Source organism: Convolutriloba macropyga, chromosome 2 (assembly GCF_964194025.1).
Source record: "Convolutriloba macropyga chromosome 2, txConMacr16.3, whole genome shotgun sequence".
In the NCBI taxonomy this organism is placed as follows: Eukaryota; Metazoa; Xenacoelomorpha; order Acoela; family Convolutidae; genus Convolutriloba; species Convolutriloba macropyga.
The window spans coordinates 70385093-70400910 of NC_134469.1; the positions used below are offsets into that span (position 1 = coordinate 70385093).

General features: G+C 37.3%; 1 protein-coding gene across 1 annotated transcript in view; it reads left to right on the plus strand.

Annotated features, from left to right (window-relative positions):
- Positions 1-15818, plus strand: part of LOC142334663 (ATP-dependent translocase ABCB1-like) — a 119632-nt gene that overhangs the window by 79081 nt on the left and 24733 nt on the right. The window contains exon 17 of the mRNA XM_075382876.1: positions 13878-13978. Coding sequence (XP_075238991.1) covers positions 13878-13978 — 101 coding nt within the window. The remainder of the gene's footprint in view (positions 1-13877; positions 13979-15818) is intronic.

A 15818-nucleotide genomic window follows, 5' to 3' on the forward strand; every position in this document is an offset into this window, starting at 1 on the left:
TTACGCATCAGGTACAATGGTGACTGAATATCTGGCGAATAATTAATCCGAAAAAGTTGTGAAATATTTTTTATTAAATTTACAGACGATCAAATTTCTGTAGTACATGATTTTTTTTTATAAAATTCCCAATTTCCATTCATTAGCATTGCTATAACTGCGCTATTTTGTAATTACGGTAGTTATCCTGGTGTGCTGCCTCCAAAAAACCTCTGCAAGTTTCCAATTTTGTTCTATTTTTAATGTTTCCCAACGAGAAATACCCGTGGGAAATTTTCGAAATGTGTATTTTCAGGCAAATGTATGCAAGTTGTCGAGTTTTCCATTAGGAAAAGTAGGAAATAAAAGTTACTCAGCTGAGACGTATTGAGAAATGGCAAAATGCCCAAAGAGATTGACAGGATGTAAGCAATTTCCGAGCGAGATTTCTGCAATTTAAGCAAATACTTACCGGGATTGAAGACAGTTAATCAATTTTCCCACTAACATTTCATGGAACCAATCGGGAATTCTCTTGTGGATTTGGCAGGAAATTGGACAAACTACCTCGTATTTCTCTAACGCCACAAAGGATCAAGTTCACTTCAAGTTCAAAAATTGATCTAAAAAACCACTATGTTTTTCAATAAACTTTTTTCTGTTTTTATATGGCAAAGATTAAACGAATATTTGAGAGTCAAATTGCTAAATATAAGCCTATCTTGTTATAAATATTTGCTTATGGAAATGAACCCAATGAAAACTTAAACAGGGGCGTTTTCATTAAATTTTTTTGTTCCGACTCCAGTTTAGGATCGGAACAACAAATTTAAAGAAGACGCCACTGTTTAAGTTTTTATTGGGATCACTTATATCATTTTTATAGGGAGAATCTATGTACTCGAATGGTTTCCCGGGTTGAAATCTCTTTGATAGCATACGAAGAGCATACATGATTTCATAGTTTCTATTCTTAGTACAATCCTTGTAGGAAACCAAAGGAAACATATATGGTCCAAGTGTGACTACCAAGAATCACACATCTATTTTTCATTAATCTTTTAACATTTATTTTTTTTGTATTTAATAAGGAATCACCGGCATAATTTGTAATCCCTCAAAATACCCTAACTTGCAATATCATTTGCAAATTGGGGCACTATAAAAAAGAGTAGGTCTAGGTCCAAACTGATAACTGAAGTTTAAATATTCTCCGAAGCCAGTTAATACCAATAAATGCATATAAACGAAAAAAAATTTTTTACATATAACCTGAAAAAGCATTTTGAGAATCTTATATGACCTACTACGAAATCAAAGAAAGTGGCATGATCGGTGACCCTGGGTCCTTTTCAGTCAACTTTTGCCTTTCGATATTTTCATCTCAGAGAGTTGAAAAATGTATCATTAAATAGCATGTCCAGCAAATAATCCATAATTAAAGTGATTTTTTTATCTCAATTTTCCAAGGAACTATCAAGGTTTAACAATTTGATAATATTTGAATGAATTTCTTTGGTTTTCTTCACATTTTACGGTTTTTAAAGCAACTTTTTGCTTATTTTGCTGAAAACTTGTTAAATATTGAAAAAAGAAAGGTTGCTGTTTTTACCCCTAAAGATGAAATAGTGTTGTGAACTGCTTGATCTAGTTAGTGGCTAAATTTTTTTTACATAATTTTCAGGATTCAGGCTTTTTCGTCAAAAATGACTCTATGTGAGCTTCTTTAGTCCACTTGGGTTAAATTTGCGGGATTCGATTCTTGTACTTTGAATATAATTTTTTTGGAATCAAAAGCATCAATGTTTAAATATCTTTACTTTATATCTAATTTTTTACGAAATAGATTATGGTCTTAACGGCTTCGACACAATTATCACTCAAAAAATGATTGAGTTTTGGAATTTCATCCGTATTTGTTCGTTTTTGTCGACTTTCTTTTGTCCTTTTCTTCTCAGTGTCTCAAATTTTAGTTATGAATGAGCGTAAACTAAATGAAAATTTTCAATTGATCTCTAAAATTTCACCCATAAATGGCAACAGAGATGACCGAAGCTGCTATTGAACGTCTTGACAGGGTGAATGCCGAGGCCAAGAAACCACCAGCAGTTGGGGTTCAAAGTCTTGTGAAGAAGCTCACTATTAAGCAAACCCGTTTGTTAGTACGTAAAAAGTCATTTTTCCAAGACCTCTTTGGTGCTAATGTTGGTTTTGATATGGAGTTTCACAAAGTTAAGCACAAAAAGTCACCTATATTGTAAGAATTTATGACACCTTTTCCATTAAACGCTATGTCTTGCAACAGAAGCTATTCTACTTTGTGTATTCGTTCTAACGACATTAGTTGTTGTTTGGAACTTTGGTTTTTTTCATTTACTTGTAAGTAAATCTCACAACCAATCTTTAGACTTGTATTCCCATTTAAGCCTTTTGAACAATGTCTACTTTAATTTTAATAACCGGTTTTTGAACAATATAAGCAAGCAAACGTAAGTTTACAACAAAAAATTGAAATTACCGCAAGAAACGTGTCATTAGATTTCACGCTCTAAACGTCAGTAAATTTTCAAGATTTAAAGTAATTACACTCCACGCGTGTTGTTTTAAACAATCAACTCTAAAGTAGTTGAAATTCAGTTTTAATGTATTTGAAACCCGTACTTTTGATCTAATTCACAGCTTTTTTATTTTTAAAATTTCACAGGTTTTGCAATCAAATTTTAGACGTTTTGCCATTAATTTCACAATTTAAGGAAACTTTAAATCATTTTCTCAATCTTGTAACCTATTATAATTTTCAATGTTTGATATTCACCAAATTTTTGACAATCACCAAAACTCAAACTACACAAAGAAACACTATGAACGACAGCGGGAAGAGAAGAACATAACGTCATGACTGTCACAACGTTTCTGATTTCAGAATATTTCCCGAAGTCACAATAGAAACTACTCTAAACTCGATAGACTAGTTGAAATTTCAATTAAAGAGCATCATAAACCGTAAGGAATCTAAATGAATTCTTCCAATTGATTCTCTAAAAATAATTCAATTGAGTCAATTTATTGGGCTGCATTAACAAACAGGAACGACTGAAGTTTTTCAGAAAACCCAAGCATACACGCAGGAAGCACATAATTCCCTCAAAAATCCGAAAACTGATTTCGGCAATGTGACTCAGTGATTTTTTGTACATTCAATTGTAAGTACGAAAAAGGTTTTGATTTTGACCTTCTGGCTGGATGGTTTTATGTCGGCAACTTTTTGTTAAAGATATCTAGTGTGTTGCACCCATGCATGGTTAAATTCATCATGACTAAAATTGACTCTTCTTAAAATCTGTCTCGCCGAGAGTTTTTTGGAGCAAATGCGCTTCTGTGAAAAATTGACTGCCATAGTAGTGGTAGCCGCTGTGAAGGCACTGTTCACATCAGCCGCGGAAGTTTTTATTACAAGAAACCTTCAACACAGTGGCAGTGAAAGTAACCTGCCCTTACTAAAATGACCTTAGTAAGAATCAAATTTATAAAGAAATTATTATAAACATCAGTTTTCATCCAAATATCTTGATTTGAGGTACTCAACGCATTCGGTGTACTGTATGTTTCTTATTAAAGTTAGAGGTATCCTGGGTGAAGGTTGAGGGACATCTTGCACAAAGAGCTACGTTGGAACTGTTCCCGCATTTGGCTATTTTGTTTCTTTGGCAAAAAATTCTTCCATTGAGTCAAGGACGACCAAACAGAATGAACTATTTCAGCAATTATTCTTAAATTTCAATGATGCGGGTTGGCAAGGTGACATATTTACAACCAAGGTCAATATGCTTTGCCCAATCAGCATGGAGGATCTTTGAATTTATGTAACTGTTTTTTAAATATGAACTGCTAATGTACAATAGAGATAAAATAGCTGACGTAAAAAAAGGAGAAAGTGGCCTAATTTAGTCAAATAAAAACAGTGGAATCAATTGAGGTTGAAAATGAGGGAGGTCAGGCTTTCTACGAAAAAAAAAAATTAGTTTTGTATTTAACAAAAAAGTAGGATACTAGATATGAGAATAAAATCAAAACCCTGAATGGATTAGACTGAAGATGCAATAGAAAATTCTATAGCTGTAAAGTATTATATATATATATATATATATATATATATATATATATATATATATATATATATAGATAGATAGATAGATAGATAGATTGGGGGTGAATGGAGAGGTGAAGTATTTTTCTGTAAAAATAGTATTCACTATACTACGTTTGATAAAAACTAAAGATTGTTGACATTAGAAAGGCAAACGAACGTGATTAAGTCACTGGTTTGACCCTTAATGGCATTGACCGAAGCTGCTAAATAGATGAAATTGGATATAACTTTTTAGAAAATGGAGAACAGAGGAAGTGAGGTGTTTTCCTGAATAAATCTTTTTCTGTTCTTCATTCATCATTTTTTTTCAACTGGCTGGTCAAAAAGAAGTTGAAACCGTACCGTGGAATAAAGTGTCTTTGGTCCTCAAAACATCTACTCACGATAACAACGGCGCTGCTATTTCGATGGAGACTTCACTCATATCTGGCGACAAAGATGTTAAATGAAAATTGAATAATATCATACAATGTTGGAGCTGAGCTTATGGAATAACAAGCTTGCATAGGCGGGGAAAATAGAAACAAAACACTTTCTGTTGTCTTAGTCATTTAATAGTTATAGTTATAGTTCTAGTTCTAGTTACAGTTTGTCACGTGAGAAAAAAGGAGAAAAAGGGGGAAATAACAGCAACACACAGAACTCAACGTAGTAGCCGCAGAAAACGGCTGAAAGTATAACTCAGCAAAATATTGCAAAAACAAATTGTCTTGAGCAGTAAATAACGTGTTACTGTGTCTTGAACTGGAAATATTCCTGAGCAGTAAATTGTTACTGTGTCTTGTATTCAAAATATTATTCTTGAGCAGTAAATTCTGTTACTGTGTCTTGCATCAACGAATTATTGGAGCTGAAATTCAACTGTTACAACCCCAACTTCTGGTATTCTCAACTTGTGAGTACAAACAGCAAAAGCCAACTTAGGTTTAAATTTAAATTTTTTTGCACAAACAGGTCTTAGACATATATCTTTGTCTTCGATTTGTTTTTTCTATCGGATTGAACTGGTATACATAAAGAGATCCCGTATTGTGTGATCTGTAGCAATCCAGTTCGAATTGATAGTTGAAAAAACTAAGATCAGCGAATAGTTACGAACTAAAATAGTTAATGCAACGGTAAGTACAGCAGAGCGGATATACAGTTACAAAAGCGAACTGCATAAACGAAGTATCCGGACAGATTTTGTAACCACTCAGAACGAACTGGGCGGTGTAAAACTTTCTTTGTGAAACACAAGGAGAGCAGCCGTTACATTTGGTCCGCCGACCCGGACAGTGGAATAAACTGCTGTCCAACCCAACAGTCGAAGTGACGAAGTCATCGACGAACGAGAACAAAACTCAACGAGCAATTCAACAACGCAAAGCCAATTAGGCAAAGTGCATTAGAAGTTGAATAGCAAGGCTTAATTAAAGCAATTAAACAAAAGGTACTGTAGATATTCAAGCTGCAGTCCCAAAGTACAAACGCAGTGACTCCGTCACAGAGTCAGGACATTTTGCTTAGACAGATTAGCAACTCCGAAAAACAAATCAAAGCAAAAATTCAGGAAGGCGAGGAACTAATCAGAAACAACGATAGAGCAAGCAAACTCAAGACCATCTATAAACAGGTGCTGAAACTTGACGACTCTCTTTGCATTCTTAACCGAAAGCGAGCAAATTTTCTTCGTGATTCTGAATTGTTTGAACGGTACGAAGCCGACCGACTAAATTTCTTGCAAACATTAAACGCAGATTGGTTACCATACATTCACGGAGAAACAAACATGACGGATCAACAGAATCAAACCGCACAATTGACAAGCGATGCAGAACCAACTGCCGCTAAGTCTTCACAGTCTGTTGTGGGAGTTTCTCAACAAACTGCTGAACATGGAAACCCAAACAGGGACAATGATTCAAAGGCCTCCTCTGATAAACGAGCTAAAAAAGCAGAAAAGCTTGCGACTCTAGAGAAAGACTTTGCATCAAAAATGAGGTTGAAGAAAATTGAATTCGAATTGAAAAGGAAGGAGCTTGAAATGGAGATGCAACTTTTTGAAGAAGAAGGTGCACTGAAACTGGAATACGAGAAAGAAGCTCTTGACGCAAGAGCATCAGATTCTGATGACAGTGCAGCCCCTAGTATGCGAAGTAGATCACCATTCAACTGGAAAACCCCGAAGAATAAAGATGTTTCCGGTTGGCTCGATAACTCGAATAAATTCTCCAACTTGCACGATTATAGTTTCGAGCGTGCGAAAACCAGGATCGACAACAATTATCCCAGGGTAAGCTTCAATCGCGAAGGTGTACTTAAGTCACGGTCACCAAGTGGAGAGCGTGCCAGCGCAGCCCGGGAACAAGACAAGTTTAAGCGCAATAAACCAAGCAGTAGCAGTCAGCTACCTAAGTTGAAGTTGAGTTCATTCGATGGAAATCCCCTAGAGTGGCCGGAGTGGTCGAACATGTTTAAAGCAACGGTTCACCATCGCGATATACCCGACTCAGAGAAAATGAGCCACTTGAAAACTTTGTTGACAGGTAAAGCAAAGTCAGCTATATCAGGAATGGGCTATTCGGGAGAATTCTACGCTCAAGCGTGGGAACTCCTGGGACGGAAGTTTGGGCGACCTTACCTAATTGTCGACGCTCAGCTTAACATGTTGCGCAAACAACAACCAATTCGAATGCACGACTCAACGGCTATAATTAATTACTCAATAACAATCAGCAACCTAGTTAATGTACTGAAGCAATACAACTATGAAGGCGATCTGCAATCAAGTTCAACACTGCAAGTGGCAATTGAAAAACTGCCCCCAAATTTGAAAGAAAAGTGGTTCTTTTTCGTTGACGAGTGTCAAGAAGATAGGCCCGATCTCACTCTCCTTGAAAAATGGTTAGCTCGAATGGCTTTTGTCCATGAAGGAATGCCATCAACCAAGAGCGAACGAAAGGAAGATGATCGACCAAACGCTAACAAGGAAAAACGATTCTCAAAATCGTCAAATATTAGTGCGAGTTCGAATGCGAACGAAACGAAGCAAATGCAAAACAACAACTGTCCACTAGCGGATGGCACTCATAAAATATGGAACTGTCCAACATTTAAGAATATGAATGTCACCGATCGCTATGCAGCAGTGAGAAAAGAACGCTTATGCTATGGATGTCTGGGGAAAGGGCATGCAATCAAAGATTGTAAAGTCCACCCGTGCGGTATAAATGGATGTACCAAAAAGCACAACAGACTGCTACACTCAGAAAACCAAATGGACGAGGGTAGTCACGCAGTTAATGTTAGCGCAGCAACAATCAACCAGAGTAACCAAGTTACTAGTTTTCTTCAAATAGTTCCGGTATCGGTTCAGAGCGGTGGTAACAGGTTGACTACCTACGCTTTCCTCGATAGTGGGTCAACAGTATCATTCATCGATCAAAGTGTCAAGGATCAACTACAAGCCAAAGGCACGGACGTTACCTTGAACATAGCTGGCATACATGGGACGCAAGATTTGAGGACAGAGAAGGTTCCTATCACAATAAAGGGACTACATTCAAAGGTGCATTCGATTGAAGCGTTTGCACACCCATCAATCTCGTTGGGAAACACAACATATGATTACAAGGAACTGAAGAACAAATTCAGACATCTGAATGTTCTCACTAACAGAACATTCAACCTGATGGAAGTAGGCATCATACTTGGACAAGATGCCTACGAAATTCAACGTCCATTGGACTATAAGATTGGAACACGAAGTGAGCCTTTCGCCGTCTTAACAGAATTAGGATGGGTAGTCAGTGGTCCCATGACAGGCAAGAAAAGTCAAAATGTTTGTCATTTTGCCTTCACAGAAGATGTGAAAGTGGCAGAAAATATCCAATCATGGTGGGACATAGAAACCTATGCTTCCAAAATAAATGTTGTAAGTCAATCAAAGAAAGAGCAGCAAGCTCAGAAATTTCTAGAGAGCACGACAAAGTTTACAGGCGAGCGGTACGAAGTGGGCATGCTCTGGAGTGAACCAGAACCCAATCTCCCAAACAACTACGGCTCGGCCCTTGGTCAGCTCTACTCACTGGAACGAAGATTCAACGAGACCCAAACTTAAAAGAATTGTATCAACAGTCAATTGATACAGATGTTGAAAAAGGATTTGTGAAGATCCTTGGCAAATCGGAAGTCAAAGGCACTTTCGGAAAGGAATGGTATTTGCCACACCATCCAGTACTAAACCCCAACAAACCGAGTAAAGTTCGCCGCGTTTGCAACGCTGCAGCAAAATACAAGGATATATGCCTAAATGACAAGTTGTTAGCCGGACCCGATCTACTACACGGATTGATCGGAACAATATTCAGATTTCGAGAAGGACCATTTGCCCTAACCGCAGATATTGAATCAATGTTTCTGCAAGTGCAAGTTCCTGAACGGGATAAGAGCTGCTTGAGATTCTTGTGGCGACCAACAATGAACGAACCTGTGCAAATATACGAGTATCAACGTCATGTTTTTGGAGCAAAAAGTTCACCAACATGTGCCAACTACGCTCTGAAGCGAGTAGCAATCGACAACGAGGACGAGTTCCCAATTGCAGCGAAAACAATCCAAAACAACTTCTACATGGACGATCTCATCAAGTCAGTCGAAACACCTGAAGAAGCAATTAAGGTTTTCAAACAACTGCAACCTCTTCTCTCGAAACATGGATTTGAACTGAAGAAGTGGATCACCAACAGCAACGTGGTAACCAACGCAATCCCAGAGGACTTAAGATCAATCAGCAAAACAAAGCAGGTTGAAGTAGAACCCAGCCAGGAAGGGTCATCAGTGCTTGGGCTTCAGTGGACGATTACCGATGATAGTCTACAGGTTTGTAGAGGTACAAGCAAAGAAGTTGAGACCCCAATCACCCAAAGGAAGATCTTATCTCTAGTTTCTTCAGTGTTTGATCCTCTTGGACTGTTTGCACCATTCAGTGTCCATATGAGACGACTCCTGAAGAGCATCTGGACCAAAAATGGACAACATTGGGACAACTCAGTAGAACCTAACGAAGAAGAAGAGTTTCTGAAGTGGAAGGCACAGCTTCCAGAAGTAGCAGAAACCAGCATTGATAGAAGATACTTCAGCACAGCCAAGGACAAATGGGAACTTCATGTGTTTGCCGACGCATCTGAAGATACAATGTGCGCAGTGGCATACCTACGTTCAAAGCCCAAAGAATACCCAGCAGACTTAGCATTTGTAATCGGAAAGTGCAGAGTTGCACCAATGCGACACCTTTCCATACCACGCTTGGAACTACAAGCAGCAGTGATGGCGGTGAGACTTAAAGAGCAGATAGTGAAGGAACACGAATCGAAGATTCACAGTTCTAACTTTTGGACAGACTCCACTACTGTTCTGCAATGGATTCACAGCTCCCACCGTAAGCAACAGGTGTTTGTTGCAAACAGAGTAGCTGAGATTTTGGATACAACTAATGTTTCACAGTGGAATCATGTGAGTGGTATTAACAATCCAGCTGACATCGGGACACGAGCGATCGATGTTGACGAACTCAAGAGAAGTGAATGGCTCACTGGGCCGGCCTGGTTGAAGCAGCGAGAGAACGAATGGCCTGAACGAGTGGCTTTAACATTTGCTTCAGACGAACAAAACGACCAAATGGTCTTCTCAGCAAAGGTTGAAGAGAAGAAGCCGATGATTCAGTGGGAACGATTCAGCAATTACAATCGACTAGTAAATACAATGGCATACATACAGCGGGTATTCAAAAAACACAAACCGGCAACAAAAACACTAAGTGTTGAAGAAAGAGAGGATGCACAAGCAAGCATCTTCAGACTACTGCAGCAAGAACAGTTTACTGAAGAGATGAAATCTCTCAAGGCTGAAAGGGAAATTCCAAAAAACAGCAAAATCCTCCAGTTTTCACCATTCATAGACCAGCAAGGACTTATTCGTGCTCAAGGCAGAATACGTAAAAGTCATCTGAACTTCGAAACGAAGCATCCAATACTGTCACATTGGAAGCACCATGTAGTTGAATTATTCTTGCAAAATGAACATAAGAATAATCACCACGAAGGTACTGAACATGTCAGAAACATAGTCCAGCAAAAATTCTGGATCCTAGGCATACGAAATGCTTTGAGATCGATCAAAAACAAATGCATTAGATGTCGAAAGGGAAAAGCCCAAATAAAGGCACCAGTAATGGCAAATCTACCTGAAGAACGATTAGTGGCATCAACAGTGTTCTCGAATGTGGGCGTAGACTATTTTGGACCATTCACAGTAAAGATTGGTCGAAGAAACGAAAAGCGTTGGTGTTGTCTATTCACATGCCTTACTGTACGTGCGGTACATATAGAGATTGCACCAAAATTAGACACTGATTGTTGTCTGAACGCAATTATGCGATTCATTGCACGAAGAGGCAAACCGGTCAAAATGATTAGCGATAACGGGACAAACTTCGTTGGAGCTGAAAAAGAACTGGCAGAGTATATAGCAGCATGGAACAAGGTGCGAATTGAAGAACATCTGATTCAACAAGGTATCAGATGGAAGTTCAACCCACCTGCATCACCACACTTTGGAGGAGTGTGGGAAAGACTGGTTAGGAGTTGCAAGAAGGCAATGTACGCAGTGCTGGGCAATCGATCAGTCACGGAGGACGTTCTGTCAACCACGATGTGTCTTGTTGAACAGACGCTGAATGCTAGACCGCTGACACAAGTCAGTTCTGATGCTACCGATTTAGAAGCTATTACTCCAAACCACTTCCTACTTGGCAACAAGAACCTTTGTTTACCGTATCTATCAGGTGCAGAGCAATTTGTTGATCATAGAAAGCTCTTCCGACAAACACAAGCTTACGCAGACCTCATCTGGGACAGATTCCGTAAGGAATACTTGCCAACGTTGAATAGTCGAAAGAAATGGCAGACCACAACGGACAGAAGTCTTCGGCAGGGTGATCTTGTGTGGTTAGTGGAAGACAGTGACAAACGTGGATATTACAATCTGGGTCGAATAACCGAAACCTTTGAAGGGTTCGACGGAGTGATTCGATCAGCGAAAAATCCGAACAAAGGATGGATACTACAAGAGGCCCGTAGTGAAGCTCGCTCCAGTACTTCCAACTGGACGATGATGTTTTCACGAAGGAAACAGGGCCGGCGATGTTGGAGCTGAGCTTATGGAATAACAAGCTTGCATAGGCGGGGAAAATAGAAACAAAACACTTTCTGTTGTCTTAGTCATTTAATAGTTATAGTTATAGTTCTAGTTCTAGTTACAGTTTGTCACGTGAGAAAAAAGGAGAAAAAGGGGGAAATAACAGCAACACACAGAACTCAACGTAGTAGCCGCAGAAAACGGCTGAAAGTATAACTCAGCAAAATATTGCAAAACAAATTGTCTTGAGCAGTAAATAACGTGTTACTGTGTCTTGAACTGGAAATATTCCTGAGCAGTAAATTGTTACTGTGTCTTGTATTCAAAATATTATTCTTGAGCAGTAAATTCTGTTACTGTGTCTTGCATCAACGAATTATTGGAGCTTAAATTCAACTGTTACAACCCCAACTTCTGGTATTCTCAACTTGTGAGTACAAACAGCAAAAGCCAACTTAGGTTTAAATTTAAATTTTTTTGCACAAACAGGTCTTAGACATATATCTTTGTCTTCGATTTGTTTTTTCTATCGGATTGAACTGGTATACATAAAGAGATCCCGTATTGTGTGATCTGTAGCAATCCAGTTCGAATTGATAGTTGAAAAAACTAAGATCAGCGAATAGTTACGAACTAAAATAGTTAATGCAACGGTAAGTACAGCAGAGCGGATATACAGTTACAAAAGCGAACTGCATAAACGAAGTATCCGGACAGATTTTGTAACCACTCAGAACGAACTGGGCGGTGTAAAACTTTCTTGTGAAACACAAGGAGAGCAGCCGTTACATACAATATTTATAATTAATTCAAACCTATAGCCAACGCTTGACTTTTTTTTGCGTTGGCTATAGGTTTGTAATATCATCTAGTTAGTAATATCATCCATCTTAGCAAGAGACAACTTAAGAATTCGACAGAATATAGTAGTGCACTTTTTAACGTTGTTTAGTAGTAGCGTAGTAGTTAGTAATGCATTATAATACTATTTTTGTTCAAAATAAAACTAGTAAGAGAGTAAATATCATGAAACAATTGTCAGCCAAAATGATGTTGAATTGTCGGCTAAAAGGTGGTTAATTGTCGGCTGATAGTGGTGCAGGCGAAATTGTATGTCGGTGAGGTAATTTGTTTGTCGGCCCACTTGCTTAAAAATTTGTCTAATCCACAACCCAACTAATCACATATATATATATATATATATATATATATATATATATATATGTATATGATATATATATATATATATATATATATATATATATATAAATATGTATATATATATATATATATATATATATATATATATATATTTATATATATATATATATATATATATATATATATATATATATGATATATATATATATATATATATGTATATATATATATATATATATATATATATATATATATGTATATATATATATATATATAATATTGTTCTTGCGCGTGAACTATGCTAGCATTGTAGAATTTATTTATACTAAATTAATAAATAGTACCTACAAAGCTACTCTTTGAATTGTCCAGCTAATTTTGTAGGTAGATTCCACGTGAATTGTACAAACGAAAAAGAGCAATTATATTTCAAAAATTGTTAAGCTTTGTCCATGAACCCCCTGAGGCACCAAAATTCGCTCTGGATTAAACACCTGTTTCAATAAAGCTCTCGCAAAGAAAATGGTTTTAGCAAGACTACTGTGGGATAACTCATATTTAAACCCCACTTAACGTTTTAGCTGTAATCGACTTTTTATCTGTAATAACATATCAGGAAGTGATTACAGTAATCACGATGTTCGATCCCGATACGAAGATTTGCATTTTATATCATTTTAATCATTATGGAACAACAAAAATTTTCCATCTTCATTTTTTATTCGATGTAGCTGTATAATTACTTGACTCATTTAAAGCCTAATTAGAGATATCAGAATTAATGGATATAATTAAGTAATACTAATTAATGAAATTAAATAGCTTCAAGTCTTCGGGTAACAGTATTTCAGAATTGGATCGATTTAGAAGCGAAAAACTGAAACAACCAACAAATTTTAAACAACTAATTATGTTAGTTTGGATCTTGTAGAAATTTCAACCCATCTTTGACGCAGCTCTTGCATAATTTCAGCCCAATTTCAGCACATTTTTTACATAACTTTCAGCTACTTTTTGCAGCGCCATTCTGTGCAGAGTTTTAGAGTGATTCACAGTTTTAATGCATTTCAGCTCATTATTTGGTTAGGTTTTTGCCTCGAAAGTCTTACCAGTTTTCTAAGATGTGTGCAATAATGCGCTGAAAATATGTAAGAAACGCTTAAATTTCAGCGCATTGTCTATATAGTTTTAGCGCATTTCAGCACTTTTCAGAGCATTCTTACGTAAGTTCAGCGCATTTCAGCGCAATATTTACCAAGTTAACCGTAAATTTTAATTGATGTAAATAACTACGTTGAAATTAAACTAATGTTCATTCTTGTTTATGGAGTTTTCTAAGATAAAACATTTTATAAGTTTCAGCTTGAGATGAATATCTATCCTTTAATTCAGAGGTAAGTTTGCGTAGGTGGTGACGGAGTCGATTTCCAACATACGAACAGTGCAGAGTCTGGGACTGGAGAAGAGACTGTACAACAAATTCTACCACACACTCACAGTCGTCCACAGGTATCTTATGTGCTCACTATATAAGTTCAACTTCGACTCTCAGTTCATTGAAACATTTGAAGTTTTGCGTTGAATCTCAGTTCATGAAGTTTTGCGTTGAATAGCTGTGAAAATGAATGTTTTCACCGAAAGCGACCGCACTGTTTAGCGGCGAATAATGCGGTGAATGTGAAGTGTTGTAAAATCTTCGGTTTTGGGAGATTTGATTTCCTTAGCAGTGAAATATTTATACTTTCACCGCATTCACCGAAATTCTTTCAAATATCACTTATGTCAACTAGGTCTGACCTCTTGTATGGCATCCATTCACTTACGAATTTGAAAATTTATTACTATTTTGATGTTTATTGAAATCAGATTCACTCCATTTCAGTGCACAATATGTCACCGTATTCAGCGCTAAAAATCGTCACACTTTCCTATAAAACACACCTGAACGGTACCTGCACGTTCCAGCAAATGCAGGTAATTTTATCTTAAATTTGCATATAGCCCTCCTGCACAATATACCTGAAGTTTACCTGAACTGTGCAGGTAAATTTACCTATACATTATTTAGTGTGTAATAAAACAAATCACAAGGGAGTACTTCGATAACCAAGATGTTGGAGCTGAGCTTAAGGAATAACAAGCTTGTATAGGCGGGGAAAATAGAAAGAAAACACTTTCTGTTGTCTTAGTCATTTAATAGCTATAGTTATAGTTCTAGTTCTAGTTACAGTTTGTCACGTGAGAAAAAAGAGAAAAAGGGGGAAATAACAAAAAGCAACACACAGAACTCAACGTAGTAGCCGCAGAAAACGGCTGAAAGTATAACTCAGCAAAATATTGCAAAACAAATTGTCTTGAGCAGTAAATAACGTGTTACTGTGTCTTGAACTAGAAATATTCCTGAGCAGTAAATTGTTACTGTGTCTTGTATTCAAAATATTATTCTTGAGCAGTAAATTTTGTTACTGTGTCTTGCATCAACGAATTATTGGAGCTGAAATTCAACTGTTACAACCCCAACTTCTGGTATTCTCAACTTGTGAGTACAAACAGCAAAAGCCAACTTAGGTTTAAATTTAAATATTTTTGCACAAACAGGTCTTAGACATATATCTTTGTCTTCGATTTGTTCTTTCTATCGGATTGAACTGGTATACATAAAGAGATCCCGTATTGTGTGATCTGTAGCAATCCAGTTCAAATTGATAGTTGAAAAAACTAAGATCAGCGAATAGTTACGAACTAAAATAGTTAATGCAACGGTAAGTACAGCAGAGCGGATATACAGTTACAAAAGCGAACTGCATAAACGAAGTATCCGGACAGATTTTGTAACCACTCAGAACGAACTGGGCGGTGTAAAACTTTCTTTGTGAAACACAAGGAGAGCAGCCGTTACATTTGGTCCGCCGACCCGGACAGTGGAATAAACTGCTGTCCAACCCAACAGTCGAAGTGAAAAAGTCATCGACAAACGAGAACAAAACTCAACGAGTAATTCAACAACGCAAAGCCAATTAGGCAAAGCGAATAGGAACGTTGAAAAGCAAGCTCAATTAAAGCAAACAAACAAAGGAGCTGTAGAGATTCAAGCTGCAGTCCCGAAGTACACAAGAAGTGACTCCGTCACAGAGTCAAAGAGTTTTGGATCGACAGATCAACAACTTGCGAAACAACTTGATTGAGAAAGAGGAAGAAGGTTTTGAGCTCATTGAGAAGCGAGATCGACCAAGCAAGCTCAAGACTCTTTATCAGCAGATACTGCAATTGGATGACAGCATTCAAAAACTCGTGAATAAAAAAGCTGAGACTCTCCGAGACCCAGATATTTCTTTAAAACGCAAACTTG